This window comes from Anoplophora glabripennis, unplaced genomic scaffold (genome assembly GCF_000390285.2).
Source record: "Anoplophora glabripennis isolate ALB-LARVAE unplaced genomic scaffold, Agla_2.0 scaffold614, whole genome shotgun sequence".
NCBI classification, from domain to species: Eukaryota; Metazoa; Arthropoda; class Insecta; order Coleoptera; family Cerambycidae; genus Anoplophora; species Anoplophora glabripennis.
In genome coordinates, this window is record NW_019416778.1 from 103,036 (window position 1) to 128,494 (window position 25,459).

General features: G+C 30.8%; 2 protein-coding genes across 2 annotated transcripts; both read right to left on the reverse strand.

Annotated features, from left to right (window-relative positions):
* Positions 1-1,207: 1,207 nt before the first annotated feature.
* Positions 1,208-15,128, reverse strand: LOC108911078 (sodium/potassium-transporting ATPase subunit beta-2-like). The gene is made up of 2 exons (XM_018715913.1): positions 14,841-15,128; positions 1,208-1,548 (listed from the first exon to the last, which is right to left on the reverse strand). Exons 1-2 carry the CDS (start codon positions 15,028-15,030, stop codon positions 1,208-1,210), a joined length of 531 nt encoding a protein of 176 aa, XP_018571429.1. The 5' UTR covers positions 15,031-15,128.
* A 4,623-nt stretch (positions 15,129-19,751) lies between these two features.
* LOC108911083 (calphotin-like) lies at positions 19,752-24,875 on the reverse strand. Its single transcript, XM_018715917.1, has 2 exons — positions 24,418-24,875; positions 19,752-20,351 (listed from the first exon to the last, which is right to left on the reverse strand). Exons 1-2 carry the CDS (start codon positions 24,847-24,849, stop codon positions 19,815-19,817), a joined length of 969 nt encoding a protein of 322 aa, XP_018571433.1. The 5' UTR covers positions 24,850-24,875; the 3' UTR covers positions 19,752-19,814.
* Between the last annotated feature and the right edge of the window lie 584 nt (positions 24,876-25,459).

Below are 25,459 nucleotides of genomic sequence, written 5' to 3' on the forward strand. Positions count from 1 at the left end.
GGAGTTGTAAGTTTTAAAAAACACTCTGTATAACGCCAAAATGTGTAGATTGAAAGCAAAAGTCCACACCCCAAAAATAATCGAATATGTTTTCGAGTTATTTACAAAATTCAAAAAATTTTCACGAACTTTGAAGCCATCTAGCGGCCAAACGAAGTGATTTCGGATATAGGTGAATTAGCAAAAATCGTTGTACACGTTATTCTGGGACACCCTGTATAAATTGTATAATTCTATTAGTTTGTCATTTAGGGGTTAGAAACTTCTTAAATATTTATAATGCCAGAATATCCCGATTTTTAAGGTAATGACAACGAAGCCATTTTTTTGGCACTTATGTCCAGAGTACATAAGGTCGAAAATCGAGCTAGTAAAAATATTGAGAAATTCTTCACGACAATGTGCACTATAGGGTTGCCTATTTTTTGACGTATGTGACGTCACGACTAAAAAGTTCTATTGTATCTAGAGGTTAGAATCCCTTAGAAGCAAAAAAACTTGTTTTTCTATATTCGTGTCTATTAACTACTGAGCATCGTATAGAGTGCCACAGGTGATACCTACCAATGGATACCGACCACTTTTTCAAGAGAATGGTGTTTTGAGAGGAAATTACTTGCCAAAACTGCCAACTACTTCCTAGTAAGAATTTGTTAATCTTTTGTTGTTTAAGTTCGTATAATTTTCATTATTTTTATTCAAGGTGTAATTAGTTTTTATTTATTGAAGATTAAATTATTATATCCCAGAGGAAAAATCCTTAAAGAGACTTAATTGTTTTGCTAGTAAATGGTTAATAATTTGCATTAATTAACCTAAAATAACTGATCTTGTGGTACAGAATAGTACACGTCCAAGAACTAATACTAATGTACTAGTTTTGAATTAATGTAATAAATTTTCACCGAAATGTATGTTGGTTTACTTTGTTGGTACAAATTCTTGGCACCACTTTAAGAATAATTCGGAACATAATTGTGTACAACTGGAGGAAAATATTACAATCGCAGTAACTTTTGTTACATTTTACAATTATCACACTTGCTTCTATTTTAAGTTTTTTAAAAGCGTGTTACTTACATGCTTGCTATATCAATTACTTTCGTCAAGCATAAATTATAAGTCTACCATTGTTTACTGTTACTATTATTGCTTTTTAGTCGATAAGTTGCTAGTTTTAAAAATATCCAATAAATTGACCAATTCATTATAACATGCACAAAGGTACAACACAAATACAGTCAACTGCGTCAATTTCTTGAATAACTTTTGGGCCAAAACAATACTCACTGTCTAAAAATTGCAAAATATTATGCTCCCAAATTTCAGAATTGTTCTGGTTTGTTCCCTGGAACCAAATTAAGGTACTTTCTTCATTGTTGGTCGGCATCGGTCTGAACCCTAGTCCTGGGTTCGTTCCTATGATGGACCTGTCCAGCTGCCATTTGGGTATGCGAGGATCTAAGGTTTGAAAGAACACCCACATGCATATCGCTACTAAGGCCGCTAGCATACCATAGAAAATTAGGTAGAACAGACCAATTTTAGCTGAAATAAAAATAAATTAGATAATTGCAAAATAAAGCTTCCAAATAAAATAATATAAAGTAGTATAAAGAAAAAAGAAGAAAGGTAAAAAAGACAACCCATGCAAGTTAAATAATAGGTACGAAAGAGATCACTAAATAACTTAATTATTGCAATAGCTTGACATAATAGATACATCTGTTTCTTCTGTAGGAATCATTTTTATCTTGATTTATTGATATAACTTTTGTGTAACCATTATTAATAATAATGTTATAAATAACTTGTGACCTATTTGTTAAAAAAAAGTTAATCTTTGATCTCGCCTCTGACTTTCTACAACAAGTTAATGTACCAAATATTGGTAATACATTAACAATGATAAGATTTGGGGTCCTGTAGAACTGGTCTTATTAATGTTGTGAATGATGAAATAGTTGATAGCTGATGGTTAAGCTTTTTTTCAATTCCGACATGGATGTATTTGTGTATGATCGAAATATATTTGTTCAATTATTTATTCATCAATCAAGTTAAATTTAATTACATGTAACAATTTGCCACTGCCAAATAGTTAAATCAACTTCTTACTATATTATTTTATCATTTTGTTTACAACTACATATATAATAAATATTTATACGAGAATCACAAAATATTTAAAATTTGGTCGGGGCTGATGTAAATATTAAGGAAATTCAAAACTAATACTAAAAGGAGAAACGTATTTAAAAATAAAACTGAAAAGTCAGTGATAGAAAAGACAACAATTAAAATAAAATTAAGAAAACCATTTACATATTATTTGAAAAATGTTTCTACTGTTTACTTTGTTCTTTGCACTTTCTCTTTTAGTTCAATACATACTGAGCCGTCTGTCGATCCAATTATACTTATCTACTCAATTGTCTACTGGGTGATTCACACAAAATTTCCAGGATAGATAACTAAATAATGGAAAGAGATTTTCTAATCCTGTAAAACGCTGTTGATAAAGCTCTATGATTACGTCAATGAAGACCACAAATAAACCAAAACAAGCTGTAGATGGTGTTAGTGTAAATAGAAATTTTGCCCAATAAGTAAATTTCGGAAAATTCAATAGTTTTTGAAATATCGCACAATAAAGCTAGAGATACCCGAAAGTCATAAGAGTTGAAATAAAACCAAAACTTAATTTTAAGAAGCTTGCAATGTTAAAAGACTTGACTCGATAATATGTTAAATTTATTCCAGAAAATACTGTTTACTTTAAACAGATCGATATTCAGACATTTAATATAGGAAATACTTGTTTGCCTTAGGGCCGGTTTTTCAATCATTGGTTAACTCCTAACCTAAGGTTAACTAGCACTTTATTTTCTTATGTTTTAGTGGAGAAGCAATAATTTTCTTTTAACATGCAAGCTTTTAACAAAGAATGAATTTATAAATTCGCTTTTAATTTTTTTTTCTTTACTAATGTGTGACATCTCTAATACAAAAAGTAACAATTAGTTAACCAGAGATTGAAAAACCGGCCCTTAGTTTGACACATATTATCAAAGTTTTAATCTGACAACACTTTAGACACTGTTCTCCAAAACTTATAAGCCAACGGTCCTTGGAACCTAAATTATGTAGGTACACGGCATTCTCTCCCTTAATAGTTGTAAAGTAAAAGCCCCTAAGGTACCTTGATCTTTGTTTTGAACATTTACATTTCTACAAAGAGTTAGATAATGATGGGTTTACATTGAAATATCCAGAGGTGTCCATCTATCAGGACCATAATTTCGATTGCTTATTTTAAAATAATAAGAAAATGCATAAGAAATACTTTACAATAGGTACTTTTAGAATGAAGTGATTTTTTTATTTATTTTGTACAGTAATATATAATATAAGGATAAGGAGGTTGTTCCTCAGAAGAAGTTAAATCCAGGAAATCGTTGACCTAGAAATTCTAAGTAGCGGAAAGGGATATAGTTTCTAAAAAAAAATGAAATTTTCTACTCCAATGACATTTTTGGGCGTCTGATGATCAGATATACAGGGTGTCTACGCCCAATGGTTAACAAACAAAAACAAGTTGTATGTGTTATTGATCGCCAAATTTGCATCATGCTGAAGTTAATAGTTTAGAGACTGTAAATAAAAATAATTTTTTAATTTTCTCCTTTGAGGGCCCGTAACTTATTAACGAGGCCTCGTATGAAAAATGTTTATATGAAAAATGGATATTATTTTTACCTCTTCTATGCGTACTCGTCTTTTTTGTATCAAGTACCGGGACACCCTGTATATTATTCGAGTGCGATGTAGAGAGAGTAGTACAATATTTGTGTAATCAGTATACAAGTATTGAATACTTTTCTTTTACAGTATGAATAAGTATATTACTCATTTTTAGATATTTATTCAGAATTCATTACTCGGAAATAGTATTCAAGAATAAAGTATTCTATGAATATTCAAGTAATAATGAATTATGTGTGTATATTTAGGTGAATGAACTGAAGGAAAATAAATATAAATGTTATACAGTATTTTAAAGGATTTATTTCAGTTTTCTGAAAAATTATGCAGTGTATAGTTTAATAAAAAAGTGCAGCATATGGGAAAATTTATGAGGATATAAAATAATAATTATGGAAATCATTTGTATGTCTAAAGATCATGTCTTTAAATTTGTGACATTTAGTATACGCCAAATTTGACTTTTTTAATTCTAAAATTCCCTATATTTTTTATTTCAGGTCGATTTCTTTTATGAATTAATCTACTCTTAACAGTCATTTTATTTTTAATTTGAAAAATTATTTGATTTAACAACTTTCGCATCACGTTAGGAACTTTTATCTATCACAATATTTGTCAGTATTTTATTATTATAACTTACTGAAAAGAAATAGTTGAAAATAGTATGATGAAGTCCCTAACTTTAACGATATGAAAAAACTATAAAACGGAAAAACTATTTAATAATTTCTCATGAAAGAAAAAATATATAGATACAGTAAAATTTTTAACAAAAAATTTGCATATACAATTTTTTCAAATAAATTAATATTTTGAAAAAAATGTCAAATTTAATTTGTACTGGTTATGGTGTCACAAATTTGGGGCATGTTTTTAGTCTTTGGATAAGTACAACCTATTGTTTTTTTTTCACAGGAAGAAATAGTGAACATTTTCCTCATATGATCCACACTTTTTGGATGCAAATTTGTATCATTAACCTCTAAAAATCGTACCTTCGATTCAACAAAAACTTCATTTTGTCTTCAACCTCTGTGGTATTTAATATTTTATTCGTATAATTTGAATGCTGTAAATTGTTGCCTTTGAATATTGTATTAAGAATTCGAATAAACCGGAATACTTTTATTAAGAATATTCAGTAATTCACGGATTAAATCGAAATAGTTTTTATTTACCAAATGTAGATTTAGGATTATTTCCTGTTCAGTCAACTAGCTCGTCAACTAGGTATTAAAATACACTGATGTTTATACATGTAACTTCTTACTATAACTTCAGGAGGTAGTTTTATTTTCTAAAAAATAGTAAACATACTTGTTAAAATATGAAATATTTATTATTATTACTTTTATTCCTCCATATTATTAAACATTCTTACATGTATAATATTCCTTGTTATCCCTGCATATTCCTTTCAAAATGTATAGCTTTTCCGTCAGTGGTAAATATATTTTTTTAATTTTTATTATATTTTATATATTAATTATATAACCAGATACCTTCGATCTCTAAAACTAGTGGCAATAGACCCTTGATTCGCTAGATTTTTGGGCCTAAACTGATCTTTCTGTAGTTGAATATAGTAATGTATTGAAATTTCAATTATCAACAGTCATTTAAATTTTAAAATGCCACGCCCCTTCCAAAAATGTGTTAAATTAAGGTAATCATAATGCAACTACGTGTCAAGGAAACACACATATTAATTTAAATAATAGTAAAATATGTTGCTCTTGACTATCTGTATATATTTTTTAAAAGAAATATCAACAGTTTTATCTTAACTAATCCATGCGCTGCTCTCACGCGCATCACTTCCTTAACTGTAAACAAACCACATACCCCAACTAAGAGGTGTTCTCCCTAATAGAGTCCCTTCTTCCTTGTTAAAAATACGTTTTCGGTGCCTGTCCCTAGGCGAGTAAGACTTAGATACAGTCATTTTCACTTATAGTTTGTTACAATTACACACAAACACGAACAGACATCCACTTTCCACGAACACCAGCCACTATAACCTCACGTTGACGCTCTTGTTCTTAGTCATCATCCAGGTAGGCGAGGTTCTAGCGTCTTGCCGTGTTGCCGCGTAGATAAATAAAACGACAACCACTGGGGTCGTTGGTGTACACTGGACATACGGTTATTTGTTTGTATTGTCCGTTGTCAGCTTGTATTGGTGTCTGCCTATCAACGAACTCCACATCGCGACACCATTCTATGCGATGGTCATATATTTATAAGCTTTTGGACTTATTTTTACAAAATTAAGTAACATCACTTCAATATCCTTGTACAGAAAAATATTGGACACTCATTTTTGTTTTCTGTTTTGGATAGGCAACCTTCAACACTACTAGTGTGAAGGAAATTGCTGAGTACTGTCCTTAATTAACTAAATAATTAATAATGTAGTTATCTAAAAATAGTGATTCTCATCACGATTTACAGAGGTTTATATTTGATACCATTAATGGATGGGGTGGTTAAGCACCCTCTATATTTTTACCTACTGGGTAGGGCTATGACTTCCAGTATTGATTAAATGTTTTATACCTGTGTGGTTTTATTCCTTTACCTTTTTATTGTAGAGTGAATCATGATTTATAATACTACCTATGTAAAGTGTATTACGGTTCTAGTTTTGCTTTAAAAATTTATTGGTTCTCTATTTGATTCAAGTATTTCGCATTTGATCAATTAAAATAATTCATTCTATAATATTTTGATCACAATTATATAAAAACAGTTTTGGTTCAACAAACAAACATTATAGGCTATTTACTTGGTGCCAATTTACTTGTAAACATGCGAATCAAATCTCAAACAAATGAAACTACTTATTTTTACCAGGGTAAATGTAGAAGATTTTATTTAATTTGGAAATTGTTAAGACTACTTTGGATTTTTAAAGTTACTCGTATCTACAGTTTGCTGACTACTGATTACTATTAATTTCAATTTGACAACACTTGAGTTTTTTTTTTGTTAAATAAATGTTATATTAATTGTCAATACAAAGTTGTAGAATTGTAGGTACGTTTTATAAATGTTACTATTTTATTTTACCAATAGGCTTTGTAACACAAATTCCGAGATCATGAGAAAAAAATTCTAGCATTTGTCTCAAAAGCCTGAAACGCAAACTGGTTTCGATTTTATTGGCAATAGTAAACTGACGTTAAAAAAATCCTTTATCTTTATATGCATGTGTGAACCCAGCTTGACAGTATAGTATTAGTCCAGTTAATGACCATTTTCCCGTATAATTTTGCCAAACAGCACCGATTTTCATAAAAATTTAGATTTACGTTCTACTTACCCTCTACTTCAAAGTTGACCTTCTACCAGGGGCTGTTTTTACCCTGGGGGTGGATGCCTTCTCGGAGATGAAAAATGTTTAATTGAAAATGGAAATTGATATATTGACTAATTCTAAGCAACTTTTGTTCTATAAAGTTTTTTCCGAAAGTCAATACTTTTCGACTTATTCGCGAGTGAAAGTGTAAATTTTTAACCAAAAAAAAATAGACTTTTTCAGATAGTTTTTCGCGAATAACTCTAAAAGTAAGTATTTTATTAAAAAAATCATTTTTATAAAAAATGTAGCTTATAAAAAACAAAAAGAATGGTGTGTTTATGGTGTCTGTAGACCCAATACAAGCGGAGTAATAGCTTGTTGAAGGTTGGTTCTTATTCGTCAAGCGCCAAAATTGAACGTTTGAACGTGAAATACTCATATAACCATTTTTAAAGTGCTTGAAAAAAACCTTTTTAATTTTTATAAAAGTTCCTAGCGTCAAACCTAAGCGAGTTATGACGAAAATAAAGTTGGTCTATATTTTTTTCGGCGACAAAAACGTGAAAATCACCCCCTAATTACCACCCCAATTGAAAATAATCGTTACTACTTTACAATTTACTTTATTTATGTACTAGTAATATGCTCTAGAAGTTTGACCGGTTTAAAGGGCTTAGTTTTGAAAAAAAATTGGGCTTGAAGTGAAAAGATAGTTTTTATATAATAACTCAAAAACTATTAATGATACGTATAATTTTATAGAGTACAAAATTGTAGGTTTTGCTTTTTTGAAAATTTTGTGTTTTTTTTCTGTAGGAGAAAAATTAAGATATAGCCGTTTAAAGTTTGCATATGTTCGTAAATAGCAACTTGTTCAAGCCCTTACAAAATACATTACTTTGTAAATAATAAAAAGATTGTATTATATTTTGAACTAAAAAATTTTTTTGCAAGGGGTGGTTTTTATAAGGGTTGAAATTTATAAATAAAAAATAAAAAATTAAAACAGTAAAGAAATCTTAATTTAATATCACTATATGATTAAATTATTCCAAGTTGTTGAATAATATTTTTCAACATTATTTTTTAATGATTACTGTCATAGGGGGTGGTTTTTAGGGATTGACAATTTTCAATTCATCATAATTACTTATTTAAAGATAATTTCAACCTATTACAAGCTCGAATCTACAATTATTCTATAATTATTTTCGAACAGGGGTAGTTTTCACCCCTAAAAAATAAAAAGAAACTCCCGGTACAGGATCAACTTAGTAGAGGGTAAGTAGAACCTAAATCCAAATTTTGGTGCAAATCGGTGCTGTTTGGGAAAATTTTACAGTAACGCCGTATTTTACCTTCAATGACTGGACTATATCGCTGGTTTGCATCCTGCTGATAACATATACAATTGTTATCTATGCAATACGATTAAGCTAGAGGTTGTTGTCTCTTTTTACAGAGCAAACTTGCTTGTTTTAAGTCATTATCTAATTATACACGCTTTTAGAAAATTTGTTGTTCAATCTAGAACGACTGTATTAATTCTAGACGTGTTTGTCTCAAAATATTACAGTTACACTACACAGAGCAAACTATGTTAGGATGTATGCAGGAGGACTATAAATTTTATTTGTTCATAAGCAAGTTTTCAAATGCTGGAGAATTTATATTTCCAAGTTTTCGTATTTACTGCAAGAAAACAACATGCTGTAGGGATATCGATAAATTGTTCAGCCAATATTTTGTGATTCAACGAATAATAAATACCTAGTCAAGCGGAAAAATAAGTAAAGCTTAATTTAATCCTATTCTTAAAAGTGGTTTGATATTGCCTATGGCATTTCAGGTAAAAGTATATTATATTCCATTTCTATATTTGCATATTTTATTATATTCAGATCATTTTGTGGAATGGTTAATATTTCCTTATACATTTTATAGCTAATACCTAAATATACAGAACGTATTTAAATGAGGAGGCACAAATGCTCTAGACAGTCTTGAGACCAAAATATGATATTTAAGCAAAATATATTATTCGTAAATTTATCTGCGAATTACAGGGTGGTTCCGTTAAAAGTATAGAATATCCTTTTGTTGAACTTGGATTCTTGTTGGCTACAAATACTAAAAGAAGAAGTAAGTAATAATATAACAAACATTCTATGATATCTATGAAGCAGATAAAAAGAAACGAATTAAAATTGTCATTATAAAAAAAAATTAAACTGTTCAGCTCTGAAAATGAAAACAGATAGATTTTTGAAACGTCAATACTTATTGAAGAGCGCGGTATATAGGGTGTAAATAAATAAGAGCGAAAAAATTGGAAAGTAAGGTGGATTTCTCATATAAAAAAATCTTATTTGAACATTCTGAAATATCAAAAAATTGACAGAAATGAAATTAATTAATAAATTTTTATGCTATCGGGGAGGCACTCAGTAAACAATTTGTTGATTTTCCCCTACGGTTGTAAGGGGTAGAAAAAGTCACCGATAAGACTTGTTTCATATGTATAACTTTTTTCTTATAACTCTTATAACTTACCATTTCAAAATTCATTTCAGATAGCCTCATTCGTTCTAAACAAAAAAGGACGCTTGTAATTTTATCGTAAAATTAGTGATTTCTGAGCAAAAATTTGAAATCAATTACATGGCACGATTGGCATGGGGTAGGAATTTTATCGAATTGTAATTTATCTAGTAGGCGGCTGTCATGTCGCCATATTTTATGAGAAAAGTAAGAAATTCCATTATTATTAAATTTTATAATTAATAGTACACAAACACCGTAAAATAATTCCTATCATACAAAACGTTGTTACTAATAATTCATATTTAGTAATAATTCGAAAGATTGTTGAAAAACAGAATACACTTGTGCATTTGTAATTTTAAATACTGTTTTATCTTTAAAATTCATAACATTTTTCTATTTTCTTATTGTTACACCACACAAAACGTGAAATTTTTGTATCAATCAAGTAAACGTTATCCCTGTCATTCACGATGTAACATTACACACACCTCCTCAATAATGGATTTATAAATGTGAGATTTCCACTATTAGCAAATTAAGATTTGCCCATGTCTCCGGCGTGTCATAATGTAATAATAAAACACAAACCGCAGTAACTCAAAGAAACGACCACAGTATGCGTCACTCAATTAAGTATTTACTCAATCAAGAGCCACTTAATTCAAGATGTAACTGGAAGGTTAAACTCTGTTTCCGAGATCAAGCTCCAACTGCGGCTCCAGATTCGGTCCATTACCGCGTTAATTCATTTAGAAATGAATAAGAATTAAAATTCTGGCAGACACGTGCACACCATTAAGGATTGTGGTGGAATTCAAAACGACGGGATTCAAGGAGATATTTCAGCCAATATTTCGTGAGAATGCATGAAACTTCTTCTTAATGATTTCTTATGCCTACTGATTCATCGGTTACCAATTTGGTAAAGTTTTATTTGCATTTTTAATATTATTTTGTTTAGTGATAAGTAGTGATGACTATAGTTGTTTTGACTTTTTTAGTTAGCACAGAGTTTCTTCATTCTATTTCATTTTCTTCATTAAGGAGTTAGAAATGGGTTTCAATCAAGTTTAATATCTGCATAAAATGGCCGATATACATTTTTTGTCAAAAGCAATGATATCCATAAATAATAATAATAATAAAGCAATATACGGTTTGTTGCCGATCCACGATCATTTACAAATTTACATTGCCACCAACACAAAAATTGCAGATTTAAGAAATAAGTCAGAGGAATTAGATCGTCTTCAGGGAATACGAGAAACAGAAGAAGCTGTTTTAAACGAAGTTGCAGAGAATCCTGAAAGAAAAATGTTTTCTGTTTGCTGATGATTCAAACCTTTTAAAAAGTTTGAAACAACATTTTCAGAATAATCATTTATAGAATGAGGAGAATTCTCATTCCCTTATTGAAACACATTTTCCATTCAAGATTTCAGTAAATGTATGGGTGGGAATTGTAAGCGATCATCTCATATAACCATTGAATATTTCCGGTAGATCAGATGGACTTCCTATTGCAATTTTTAGAAACTAGATACACAAAGGATATTCCTCTATTATTAATAAATTTGATGTGGTAATGGTATAATAAATGGATAGGTAGCGGTGGGTCACAGCCATGGTCTCCTAGATCTCTCAATTTAAATTTTTCTTATGTGGGCACATCAAATCATTGGTGTACACAACACCGATTAAAATGAAAATGATCTTATAATTGTCTAATTGCCACTTGTAACACGGCAATGCCTGAAATTTTTCTCTATGAAAAGGACAGAGTCTTGCATATAGGTAAAATTCAACAATTTCTATTTATATTTTGTGTAATAAAACACTGAAAAAATATCCATACAAAAAATATTACAGTATTTTTGCCCTGATTACTAAAAACGTTCTATCTACAGATTTGCAGTTTTCAGATAATTGAGTTTTTCTGTTTTATACTATGCCATCCGCATTACTACAAGTTCAATGGTTACAGAATAAAAATTAAAATTTAAAAATATGCTAAAATATAGTTCTATTTAAAAATTGACTGTGAAACGTATTTCGTCTGATAGAACGATCTATCTAAGTGGAAATTATGTAAAATAAATGCACTGAAAATTTTTATATTGATAAATCATCTATATCCTCAGTTTGGTCAGAAATTAGTAAATCTTCCCAGAATTTTTATCTGTTCTTCGGAATAATCGGTCTAAGTTCTTGCTGCAGGTTTTGTTTTCTCTCCAAAGTTACACCAAGGTTAATTTTACGACACTCAACCTTTGGTACTCCAGTCTTAGTATCCTAAATGTAAAAATAATTATAGATAGGATCTTCACTTAGCAAAGGTCATTTAATCTGAGTATAATAACAGAAGAATTTTGCATTTAGCACAAACTGAATAAGCTTTTATTTCGGGCGCATGTTTAAAACTTTTCTTTCTACCTAAATAGAATCGCTAGAAAACATTGTATTTAATCAGAAAAAAAGTCTTGAATGAAATTAGTAAATTTTATAGATAGGACCTTTTAACTAAGCAGGGCAGATTTATTCCACAGGCCTCAGTTTCAACACGTCTGTGATGATTTTTGGTTAGTAACTCTGATTTTGCATAAGGCATAAAAAGTTTGGAACATGCGCAAAATTTCTTTTACATATCTTTAAACATTTCGGACATATCCTTAGAGTTCAATTTTGGACACACTGTACATTGAAAACTACGTATCGCCTACACAATTGCCTCTTAAAATATATACATGTTGTTTTAATATTGTGAAAAAAATTCCTTGTTTCTTCGACCAACAATAAGAAAGAAAGTTCCTATAAATGCGAAAATGCTTCGCTTCGGAGATCCTGGGTGTTGAAATTTAGAGAAAATACAAGGTTTTTATTAATATCTGGAAAACCCTAATTCCGATTTTTTTGAAATTTGGTATGTTTCTTTATAAAAACAGTAGACGTCTTCTGACGTAATTTGATTTATTTTATCTATTCCAGCGGCGTTCGGTGACTCACTCCGGTTGATATTAATAAGTAAACATATGAGACGTCACTGCTTTTTCTTAGGTGTCATATGTTTTTCTAATTATGCGATAAAAAATACAACTTTTTTATCTGTTTACTTTTTTGATATCTTGCTTCGTTTTCGAGCAAAAAATTGATAGCTTAAGTGTGTGAAGTACTTGAATTGTGTAGTTGTCGATTCCTGCTCGTCAAAATGAATTACACAAATAGTGAAATGTGCGATATGCATTTTCTTTATGGCCTTGCCAACGGTAATGCATTAGCCGCCAGGCGCCTCTATGAGCAGAAATACCCCTAATCGTATAATTCCTCATCATACTATCTTCACCCGTCTTCATCAACGTCTTAGTGAAACTGGAAGTTTTCGAAAACATACCGCAGGAAACGGGCGACCCCGCACAGCAATAACCCTACAATTGGAGGAAGATGTACTTCATGAAATTGAGTATACTCCAACAACAAGTACCAGACAAATTGCTAGATACTTAAATGCAAGTCGTTCTATAATTTTCAGGATTTAAAAAAAATAATCTTCTATACCCTTATCACATCCAACGGGTTCAGGCACTTTTACCGACTGATTTTCCGTTAAGATTAGATTTATGTCGATGGATACGACAAAAAATTGGGGAAAATCCTCAATTTTTAGCAGAAGTTCTATTCACGGATGAGGCGAATTTTTCTAAAAAAGTCATAATGAATTTCCATAATAATAATGTATGGGTGGACGAGAACCCAAATGCAATATTAGAAGCCCATCATCAACACCAGTTTTCACTTAATGTATGGGTCTGAATTGTGGGAGACCACTTAATAGGCCCATTTTTTTTACCACCGAGGCTTACTGGAGATGTTTATCGCCGTTTTCTTGAGGATGAATTGCCCGTACTTTTGGACGACATGCCAATGCCGTTAAGGTTGCAAATGTATATTATGCACGATGGTGCTCCTTCCCATTTCAGTTTAGCTGCACGTGAATATTTGAACAATATCTACCCAATTCGCTGGATAGGTCGAGGAGGCACTCAACCCTGGCCCCGATGTCTCCAGACTTAAATTCGTTGGATTTTTTCCTTCATCATTTGGTTTATACGACTCCAGTGTAAACCATAGACGAATTAAGAAACCGCATTGACACATCCTGTGAAACAATTAGACACAGCCGGAATATTTGAACGGGTTCGCCAATCAATGTGTCGTAGGATAGATGCCAGTATTAGAGTTGAAGGTGTACATTTTCAACACTGTTGTAACGCCTGTGTATGTAAAGTATTTTTCATATCATTGCTATTTGTTAAATATTTTTTCTTATGTTTCTGTTAATATTAATTATTTAAAAAAATATTATTTAGTGAGTTATTGTTTCTCAGCTTGTTACATTGTTTTTTCTTCAAATGTATTATTAAAGTTGATTAGTAAATAACTAAAACATTGAATTTTTATTTTTGTTTTCTACTTCCCTTAAGAATGTGCATATGAAAGGATATTAATTTTTTGCTCGAAAACGAAGCAATATATCAAAAAAAGTAAAAAAACAAAAAAGTTGTATTTTTTATCGCATAATTAGGAAAAAATATGACACCTAAGAAAAAGCAGTGACGTCTCCTATGTTTACTTATTAATATCAACATAAGTGAGTCCCCGGGCGTCGCTGGAATAGATAAAATAAATCAAATTACGGCAGAAAACGTCTACCGTTTTTATAAACAAACATACCAAATTTCAGAATAAGCGGAATTAGAGTTCTCCAGATATTAGTAAAAACCTTGTATTGTTTCTAAATTTCAACACCCTGTATCTCCGAAACGAAGCATTTTCGAACATAGGTTTATAGGAACTTTCTTTCTTATTTTTGGTCAAGCAAACTCTCCCTGAATTTTTTCGCAATATTTATGGGACACCCTGTATTTTACAAAGTTTTAATATGTTCACGCCTGTCGTCGTCAAATTGATTTGTGTAAAAATTAAATCGATTGATAATTATTTAATATGCCTTTAAGCAGTATGTAACATATTTTTTACATTCTTAGGGTAAAATGTAAAAAAGCGTTATTTTCGTATTTGTTGTAAATAACTTGTGATATTAAAGCAATTTGAAAAACAAGAGAGCAAATTTTGTATCGTTAATTGCAAGTTTTGTATAAAAGTGTGAAAATAAATAAAAACGAATATTAAGATGCATCAAATTTATAGCAAATTAAAGACTTACACCAACTAGCGCCTGTCCTTCCACAAAACTGCTTGTTGTCCGGGTTCCAAATAAACCTCTTAACCCTCTGACTAATCGACAACTTAGTTTCGTCTAATTTGAGAAAGTATTGGGTTTGTATTTGTAGCAGTTCGTCCTGTTTGCTGAGAGCTCTGGACTGGGATCTATTGACGTGCTGCTTTTTCGTCATTGTTTCAGTTTTATACTCTCACAATTACACTACGTTTCTTACGGTAAAGTGTTAAGAATGGTTAAGATCTGTTAAAGAGTGGAAAAGTTGGTTAGCTGGTCTAGGGCAGACGCGGTGGACAGTAGGAGGGCCCCGGATATTAGCGATTTTGTATGTGAATAAATACATCCTCGTCAGCGAACACCAAAATGTCTACACTTGCATCACGTTAAACTGTTATAATTCCAGCAAGAATTGTTGTTGAAGAGTTAATTCATATGTAAATACTCTGAAATACATATCCTCTTAATTTTTGCGTTTTGCTATTTAATAATTATACATTAAAAATCTTATAAAGGTCATGAATCAATATTATTATTTTAATTGAAATAAGTCTTGTAATTGATAAAAGTAATAAAGGGCGCCCGCGTAAACATGGGGACTCTTTCTTCCCGCAAAATCAGTTTATACCTAACAAAAACTACGTCATTCGTCGTTTTTTCCAGCATTGATACGGTCAAATGTTTAATCATCGTGAAAAAAGTTGTAGATTTTATTAAGGTTTTGCTAAAGACTTTTGTTGTTTGCTGTTTGTTTAATTTATTGTTATTCACTCATTATTATTTATTGCATTTATTACCTTTATGACTCTATAACGTTAGTTCTCTTTTTGTGAATCGTGTTCTTCAATCTGAAAGCGATGGCTATGCATGCTGTCCCTAGTCGCGGCCTAAACTTTAATGAGACCATAAGCGGTGTCAACAATTAGACCCAAGTCGACACGAAGAAGACTAAAATAAAAATATCAAAATGATTTTCTTAATTAAAAAATTAAACTAATTAAATTTGCATGAACTTACAAATTAATTAAATTTCAGTATAACACGTTTTGTACATGCAGTAGTACTTAAAAAACTAAAACAAAAGAGGTAATGTTTTGTTTATCGTATGTATGTATCTTCTACATGCAATTTTGGATCTGAAGACATCTGTTGCTATATGAAAACAACTAAAATAATAAATTTTACTGTTGAACAGAAAATATGTCATTTTTAATTCGAGATGTTTTATTCGTGAGCAATGTTTTACCTCACGAAAAATATCAAGTTAACATAGACATGGAGACAAAATCTAGAAGCTCATTTTTAAAGATGAAATGAAATAATTTCAACACCATCCATTGCGACTTAGCTTTCTAAATATAAGTAAGTCAAGTTTTTCATGTACCTTTGACATTTATTAACATTTTTTGTTCATATTTTGTACATATACAACAGTATCTATACGTTTATTTTGTGTTGGATTTTAAGAAAAAATTTAATTCTAACCGTTAAGGGTGTAGAGGTGTAGTCAAGTTTCTACCCCCAAAGGTTTTTGTATGTACGCTAATGGACTCATGATTTTTTAAATATCTCATGACATTGCCAAAATATAACAATTTTTTAGCAGTAGTATGGTAAATATGGTAGATGGTGTACTCCCTAGTTTTTACTTTATTTTGTATTATTGTTTATTAACTTATTTATGTTCATTTGGAATGTTTCATTTATCCCATTTTTTAAACTGCTATATATGATTTGAGTACACCATAGTTAACTAAAAATATTAATTAAATGCTCCTAAAGGTACTTAAAAGAGAAACCCCGTCCGTGAATATAACAAACCCACACAAATACGTCAAATTTTTTTCATAAAAGTTGAATACAGCATATCAATATTCATTTGCGAGGTAAGAACATATTCCAATTTTCATTTATTTTTTATCCTAGAACCCTTAATTTTCAAGAAAGAAGCAATTATTTTATATACGACATTTATCCATGTTAAGGTATTTTTTTTTTATTTAGTTCATTAGCGCGAGTAAAGTAAAATAAATGTTTGAGTATAACTGCATTTCATTAATTCTCTTACATTTGACATAATTATAGTTTGACGTTTATAATTGAATTGAATATGAAGTTGATTGTTGGTTATTTTCATACGTTTATGAATAGAAAAAATATCTTAACTTATGTGTAAAATAATTGATTTTTGATTGAAAACGAAGTGTCGTGAGCAAAAATTAAAGAGTATTAAAAATTTTACAATTCCATAAGGTTTCTGAAAAATCATGTTAGATGTAACGAGCGTTCAAATAAGTCAGTTTCAATAACGTTAATGACTATATAACTTTATTTTCAAGAATAATCGTGATAACAATAACAAACAATTAAAGGAGCTGCGGAAAGTGAAATTAAACCAGGCTTCATCAGAAAAAAAGGTGATATGAAGTTCACCGTAGTTGTTTAAAAACCATTCACAAAATACAGCCCGTCGCGGAAAATCAACTTCATGAAGTTTTTGCTGACAAGTTAAACGATAGGAGAACAAACGCAAATCTTTTTTTAACACTGTGTGGCAGGTACCGACTGATACTCCCACCATTTGTGATAAAACACGTACAGAAGTTCTTGGCGCATTTTCCATTATTTGTTGGACATTTTCTTTTAATTCTTCAGTCCGCTTTTTAGGTCGGCCGCTTCCTTCTTTTCTTGTTACACTGCCCGTTTCACGAAAAACATTAACACAACGCTGAACTGCACTTTGAAAAATTTTGTACTCAACAACGCCGGGAAATTGATTTTGAAATTCTATGAAACATTCCTCAATAGAATACTTCCATATTCCATCAATCTTGCGTCCATTTCTAAAGTAGGACTCTATGATAAACACTTTTTGTTCTTGAGAAAACACCATTTTAAACGCTTTTTAAAACGAAAATATTCAAATTGATAGCGGCGATATAGCGCTTTGACAGATAACGTTTAAGTTCATTTGCTATACGCTACGCCCTACGTCCAAATTTTCAGAACCAACTTGACCACGTTTAAAAACGTATAAAAAAAATCTATATTATTGCCAATAATAGGAACACTTTAACGTTTGATACAAATGTCTATAAATCTATTACGATACATTTTTTTAAAGAAAATTATATTACAAAATTATAATAGGTACTAATGCCTCTTGTTAGGTACATTCTGTAATGTTTGCCACCATATGTTATTCTTTAACATTGACTGCTGACATTTTGACATTTTCTGGAAAATATCTGCATCAATCTAGTAACGTGCGGTGCACACGTAACAAATTTACCTTGACTAAAAAAAGGATAAAAGTGGTCCAGACTGAACCGTTATAAGTGCAAATTATTGTACCGCTTTATTACATTTTGGATGTGTCATTTAATTTGGCTCCGTTAAATAAGTTGGAACAATGCCTTGTCATATATTGAGCTCCGACTGTACAGTGTGTGAAATAAGTATATATTTTATAAAATTTGGGAAATGAATCGATTTGACCACTTAACATAATGTGAAACAATATGTAGGTAATAAAACATCAATCATGTTCCTAAAGATAATTACAGAATGTTAATGGAACTAAATTTAGAAAGAACATGTTTTAAAACATATTTTCCGATGCTGATTGCAAGATTCTTCATTAAAAAGTAAAACAAAGAACTCTTATGACCATAGATCCGTTCTTACTTTGCTTCTGAGGTACGGGATGTTAGTTCTTTATTTATTTTTTTTTTCGAAACAGTTTTAGTATTTTATACAGAGTGTCCCAGAATTTGTGGACAATCTCTCGGGTTTATACAGGGACGTTAAAATAACAACAAGTTTATATTAACATTTTCCCTAGCCCCCCCCCCAATCGATTTTTCTAATAACTTTTAAAATACTTTGTGTAATTTAATTATTTTTTAATAATTTCAGAAATATTTTGAAAAAACCGAATAGGCAAACTTTGACGCTGTTACTTTAGATATAAACCAGCAGTTTTTTTTTACGAGGGACTTTCTCTTGCACGATGACATATGTTATTTGTAATGCCCTATACACAGAGTAATATGATTTAATTACCAATGTTTCTAAGAAAAAAGATGTGGATTTTTTTAGTAATTATTTTCTTAAATTTGAAGTAATCTTTTTACATAGATGAATAAATCTAAAATAACTCCAAAACTTTTCGTTTCACAAAAAAAAAATATAAGAATTTTTTGTTAGAAATTAAATATATACCTAATTATGAAAAATACAAAAATACCACGTCAATGATTTTTTCAGTTTCCAATGTGGTTACTACGTACATTTGTCAAACGAATAATTTTTGAGTTAATTTCCATTTATTTAATTGTGTAGAAGGTTTATTTTAAATTTAAAAAAAAATAATTACTCAAAAATAGCTTGTTTATTGAACAGAAAACCGACACAAATAAGTCTGCGTTTCTGACTCAGGCACAGTTGCGCATGTCTGGTGAAGCTGTCTCAGACGTAAACTTATTTGTGGCGGTCTGTAACTTTTTTCTTAGAAAACCAATAGAATTAAATGCACTTATCCGATTTACAAACTATTCAGTGGCGTGACTGTGGGGTTCTTAGGGCTGCATTAGCATCAACACTACTTTGGATGTAAGGTTTGAGGTTCTTAATGATATTGACCCCCCCCCCCCTTCCGCTACCACTGTTCATCGCATTTGTAAGTTAAGTATTTTTAAATTGAATAAGCCATAAGTTTTATCAATCCATGTTAAACATTCTCAAGGGTATTTCAGAAAATATGATATTTTTGCTAATTTCAATACCCAATATCTCGTAAACGAAATGTTCTTATTTTATACTGTTATTTTATTTATGTCTCTAGATACTGATTTTGAAACCATTCCCTTTTACTGCCAAGAAATGAAACAACCGATATATAGTGAACTTTATTTATAAAAAAACTTATCTAATTATACTAAATTCGAAGTCGAAACAAAATTATTCACTGCTCTGTTCAGGATTTTTGGCTGGTGACGAAGTTTCGCTGGTTTGTACGACAGATCCAGGTACGGAAGTTAAAATTTGAGCCGAATACGTCGTAAGAGCGGGCTGAGCTACAATTGAACTGAATCCAAATGGATGCAATGCGTTGATGGAGTACGCCGCAGGAGCTGGAACTAGAGGAGCTACCCCAACGGGCAAGGCTGGGGTCACGAGGGACCTGACGCCAATCGCTGGGGTTGACAGAACAGAGACTCCAGCTGGAGTTGCAGCCGGAGCTGATGCATCGGCGGATTTCGCTTCTGGTGCAGCAACGGATACATCTTCAACAGGTGCAGGCGTACTGGGTGCTTCAGTGGAAAGTTCTGCAGAAGGTTGGGCGGGTTCGACTACAACTGCCGATTTTACAGCTGCAAGTGGGGCGGCAGTTATTACTGGAGCAGCTACCAATTGGGCAGCTGGGACTATTGGAGATATGGACTTCACCACGGTTGATACAACTGGGGCGGAAGCGATGAGTTCGGCGGATTGGGTCTGTGGGACATTTTTGCGTTAGTACTACATAAAATGTTACGAAAAATGTGTTATAATCTTAAGAGCTTGTAGTTTGCAGCTTGAAGGTATGATATAGACCACAAATGAAAACTTAATCTTTTAAAAATATGATATTCTAGATGGAATTCTGTGACTCTATTTTTTTTTAATATGGAATTTTGCAGAAAGAGGTTGTTTACCAAACTATGTCATAACTTCAATTAGCTGTTCCTGGCTGTCATGTTTACGCAAATATAATTGAAAATGTTATATGATTGATTATTATTCGTGGGTCAATGATATAATTAGTTAAAGACAAAAATTCATTCAACTTATATACAAGTGGGAAGCACTGTAACTAAGATCTTCAGGATTTCTATATAACGGAATATTTTGGAAGTTGGATAAATGCTACCAATTATTAATGCTGTTTCTAAGAAAAGTTATATTTTCCACTTTATTTTAAAGAGTTTTCGGTATATATTCTTTAAATTAAAGGTAAGTTTATCACGCAGTGAAATAAATTTAAAGTATCTTTGTACGTTTCACAAAAAAAATGTATATAGGAATTTTGTATTCGAAATACAATGTTGGGTCTAGTTATTATTTACGTTAATCGAGCACTTAAATCGTGAGAGATGAGGGAATTCGCATTCACGAATTAGAAAGTTTAGCATTTTAGCAATTGATTGACGGTAATTAATTACATACTGAAATTAATAAAATTTTAATTAGTAATATCTTTGAGAAAAAAAAAGGTTGTATCCAAATCCAAAACAGAAATTAAAGAAAAAGTTCTTTAAAGTAGCATATACGTAATTGACTAAAAAAGTATCAGAAACATGTCAAAATAACTTTTTATACTTTACGTTTGAATGTCTCAAAATCCTGACTTAGGGAGCAATTTTACAATCAAATTTGGAATTAGCGCGAAAAATTACATCGCAAAACACTATCCCAAACTTTTCCAACCTCTCTATTATTGACGTAGAAACTTTAAATATTTTACACTATTATTTAAAATTAGATTTCCAATAGAAAACTTTTTTGTCAAGAATGAATAATTTTGAAGATATTAGCTGTGTGATAAGCTTATTTTAAAATAAAAAAAATGATGACAGGAAAATGGCTCGTAAAATAAATTGAACATGTTTTTCCATAGAAATGTGATTATCAAGTAAACGCATTTGTCGCATTTTCAAAATATTCAGTGGCGTCGAACCTCTGGGATGCTTATTCATCAATGCCCCAAGTTTAATATATCTACAATCAAACATATCCAGAAATATATGTGAGATATTTTTAAACTTCAACATGTATATTTTAAAAACCTACGGTTTTAGAGCTTTTTGGTTCTATAATAAACACTTTCTTGTAGTTATGATGCATATAGTATTAAATAAAATCCACATGGTGTGGATATGGTGTGGATATGATGAAGGATGATCGCATTTTTAAATAAATCTTTAACATGTGTATTGCAAAATAAAGTAGATGTAAAAGAACTATTTTACTGCAAATATTATTCATTTTCTCATACATAAATGAATTTAACGAAATATATGGTTCTTGTCTTTGCTACAGTGAATTTTTTCCACGTTTCGTTATTATATTGTTATAAAATTCTTCTAAATAAAAATTACACATAAATTTTTTTATAGAACTGTTGTTATCGGTGTTGTTAGATTTTTACAAAAGTTACAGCGTTCCGATTAATTTATAGTCATATTTTTAAAATTTCTTATTTGGAACTGAAGAATTACAACTAAAAACCACTATCATATTTTGTCGGCGTTTCATTATTATTGAGCATGTTGCATTTTAGGGGTAAAAAAATTGTCATTTTACGTACGACATATAAATATAAAATTTATAATACTAATTTTTCAATTTTAATGATGAATTTTCCTTTAAGGGAGAAGTTTTATCTTTAAATATACATATTGTGTAAAATTTCATATTTTTTACTTAAAAGCCACCATATAGAGTCTAGAAGATGTATTAAAAACGACGAATCAAGACGAAATGTAGTAGTGACTTTCACTTATCCATTCTGACCTAATGCAGATCCAAAGAAAAAAAACTAACAAATAGTAAAGTACCTACGATTTTTTAAGGAAATGAAGTGTTTTCCAATTTTTCAGATATTAACAGAAAATGAAATAAAATGATGAGATAAAAAAATCTGCGCTGCATTGTTTTATTTTTTGTGAAGTTTTCCAAGTAACAACATCCATAGTCTTGTATGCCACAATGACGGTTTGAATTAAAATTTTTAAAATAAAAAAGTAGCTAATTAGTTTTTAACCAAATTGTTTATATTTCAGGAAAGTTAAAGATAAAAATAATGGAATAAGAGATTCTGAGATTTTTTTTATAGAAAAGTGTAGGTTTTCGAGGTCAGAAAACATATGTCACACACGCAACCACTAGCAACATATAGCGTTTTGAGATATAGATGTAAATTATATGATTTTTCTCGTATTTTGACCAAAAACAATGCATTTTTTCGAAAAAAAAGTTTCAAATAAAAGTTGTTCGAAATTAAATTTTCTACAAAATTGCCCCCGTATATTTCTTAAAAGAATTACAGATTATGTGAAAAGTAATGTTTTGGTAGTAATGGTCAATTCATTTTTAAATAACAAAAGTGAATTAGAGAAAAGAAAATTGCGGAAAATTCTTGGAAAATCTTATATAGTTTTCCGAGGTTTGAATACTAGCATTAAGCATTTTATAGGTTTTCGAGAGTGTACATTACGAATTAATTATACGCTTTTTAATATTTTCCAGAAAAATCCGTATTCTTTTAAATTTTTTTGCGACAGCGATGAAGCAGTTTTACATAATAAACCAAGATATGAAAGTCCATAAAAAATTGTTAAAAATAATAAATAAAAAAGGTTTTTTAATTATAAATAAATAAAAAAAAATTATATTGATATAATTTTTTTTTTATTATACCTTGCAGCTCTAGAAAATTCCTTTCTTATTATCATCAAATTTAAATTCAAAGAAAACTGATTTTTCTGAAAAATATTAAACACATAATTAATTCGTAATGTATACCCTCGAAAACTTATAAAATGATACGCTTATAAATATTCAGTTCAGACCTCGGAAAACTATAGGTATAAGATTTTCCAAGAATTTTTAGTAATTTTCTTTTCTCCAATTCACTTTTTTAATTAAAAATGATATGACCATTATTTTGGCTCCAAAACATTAATTTTCACATAATCTGTGATTGTTAGTGACTGTAGTTAGTAATGACTAACAGTCACTAAAATTTTGATATAAAGTTCATTAGAGTTTCAAATATTACTGCGAATGTATGCGTTGTTTATCCATCAATAAGTTTTGACATAAGCCTACTTTCAGAAAAGTAACTTATTTTCTACATTCTATTGTAAAAGTTCAATTAAAAGTCTTTTTTTCTCGAAAATCGTCCACATTAGGAAGTTCTAACAAGAGTACACTATTTTTAGAAAATAAAATTGTACATTAGAAATTGGAGCCCGAATTGGAACCTAACCTCAAAAAAATTAGAACTTAAAATGTAATACGAATGTAGCATAACTAGAGCCCTCTATAAAACATACAAAAAATAATTACACCAGCGTATTTGGCATCCTTAAAAACCCCGGAATACCAAATTTCATAAAAATATTTCGCACCGTTTGGAAATTTTTGAAAAAATTCTATTTAAAAAATTTTAATTTGTCGCTCTGTATCTCGAAAACAAGAGGAGATAGACATATAGTTCATATGACAAAAAAATTCTTATTTTTTGTCGTACTATCAGCCCCTGAATTTACGGGAGGTCTTTGTAAAACACCCCGTATATACATTAGATATAATTATATCAAAACACTGTATGTAGCTGGTGGTTGAGTATGTCTGATCTCAAAACCTATACTATTCTATAAAAAAAATCTCTGAGTAAAAGAGTTCGCTCATTTTTTCCTTATTTTCCAGGACTATTATGCAGTTATAAATTTAAAGACTACTTAGACTAAATAATTGACTTTATATTTGAAAAATGACAAAGGATAGAATTGTTTACCTTAAAAGCCTCAACGGCCTCCAGATGCTTGGCCCTAGCTTCAACCACCTCGGGGGTGTCTTGAACGGGAACCGGCACCGGAAGTACGGGCGCTACTGGTACCGCTGGTGGTACCGGAAGATTAGATGCAGCGACTCGGAAACCGTTCGCGTCGGAAGAATACTCGACGCTTTGCAGCTTTCCTTCTGGATCCACGTAGGTGTATCCGCCAACCGTAAGCCCATTAGCGGCCCTCGCTTCAGCTTTAGCTGATTGGGCGTTTGAGTAACCGTAGGAGTACTGCCCTAGCTCATCCTGGGAGTGGTACTGCGTCGCCACAGGGGTTGAAATAGCTGCCACGGCTACTGGGGCTGAGTAAGTCAGCGGAGCCAGGATCCCTGAGGGTTTGGCGGTCGCCACGGCTACAAGAACGGAGACGATGAATAACTTCATGTCGGACTAGCGCTACTGTTGTGTACCAGCACTCGCAAACTGTGACGTTTGTTGTTTTGAATGGTATATATAGAGGCACCACGCCCAAAGGGCTATCTGTGTAGCGTAGTTTTTTATGACCGCCCGAACAGATATTCGGTAGAGTTGTTGACTTTGGAATATTAAATTTTATTGCGGTTCTTGTATTGACTGCGGCAAGGACGTCTGATGAAACGCTGAAGACACTGACCGCTCGATGTTTTCCGCATTTTGCTGAAAAAAATACGTTCGGTATCCTTTAAAATTCCGTTTTCAAATCAATTTGAATAAAGTTAATGAAATGATATACTGCAGAAAATGTATTTAACATCTATCTAGTTAATATTAATACGATTTTATTTATTTATTGCATAAGGTGTTACATATAAAACGTGGGAGACTAGCTATTATCCTTCAAAAAAAAATTGTAACTTATATTGTTTGACATGTTTGATATATGGTTGTTATTTTAAATTAAATAAATTAACTCCTATGAAAGTAAATTGACGATAGTTTTTTTTAAACCTCAGTAATATAGAAAACTGACATTTTTATTTGGAAATATTTATAAAAATAGTACCCTCCGCTGTCA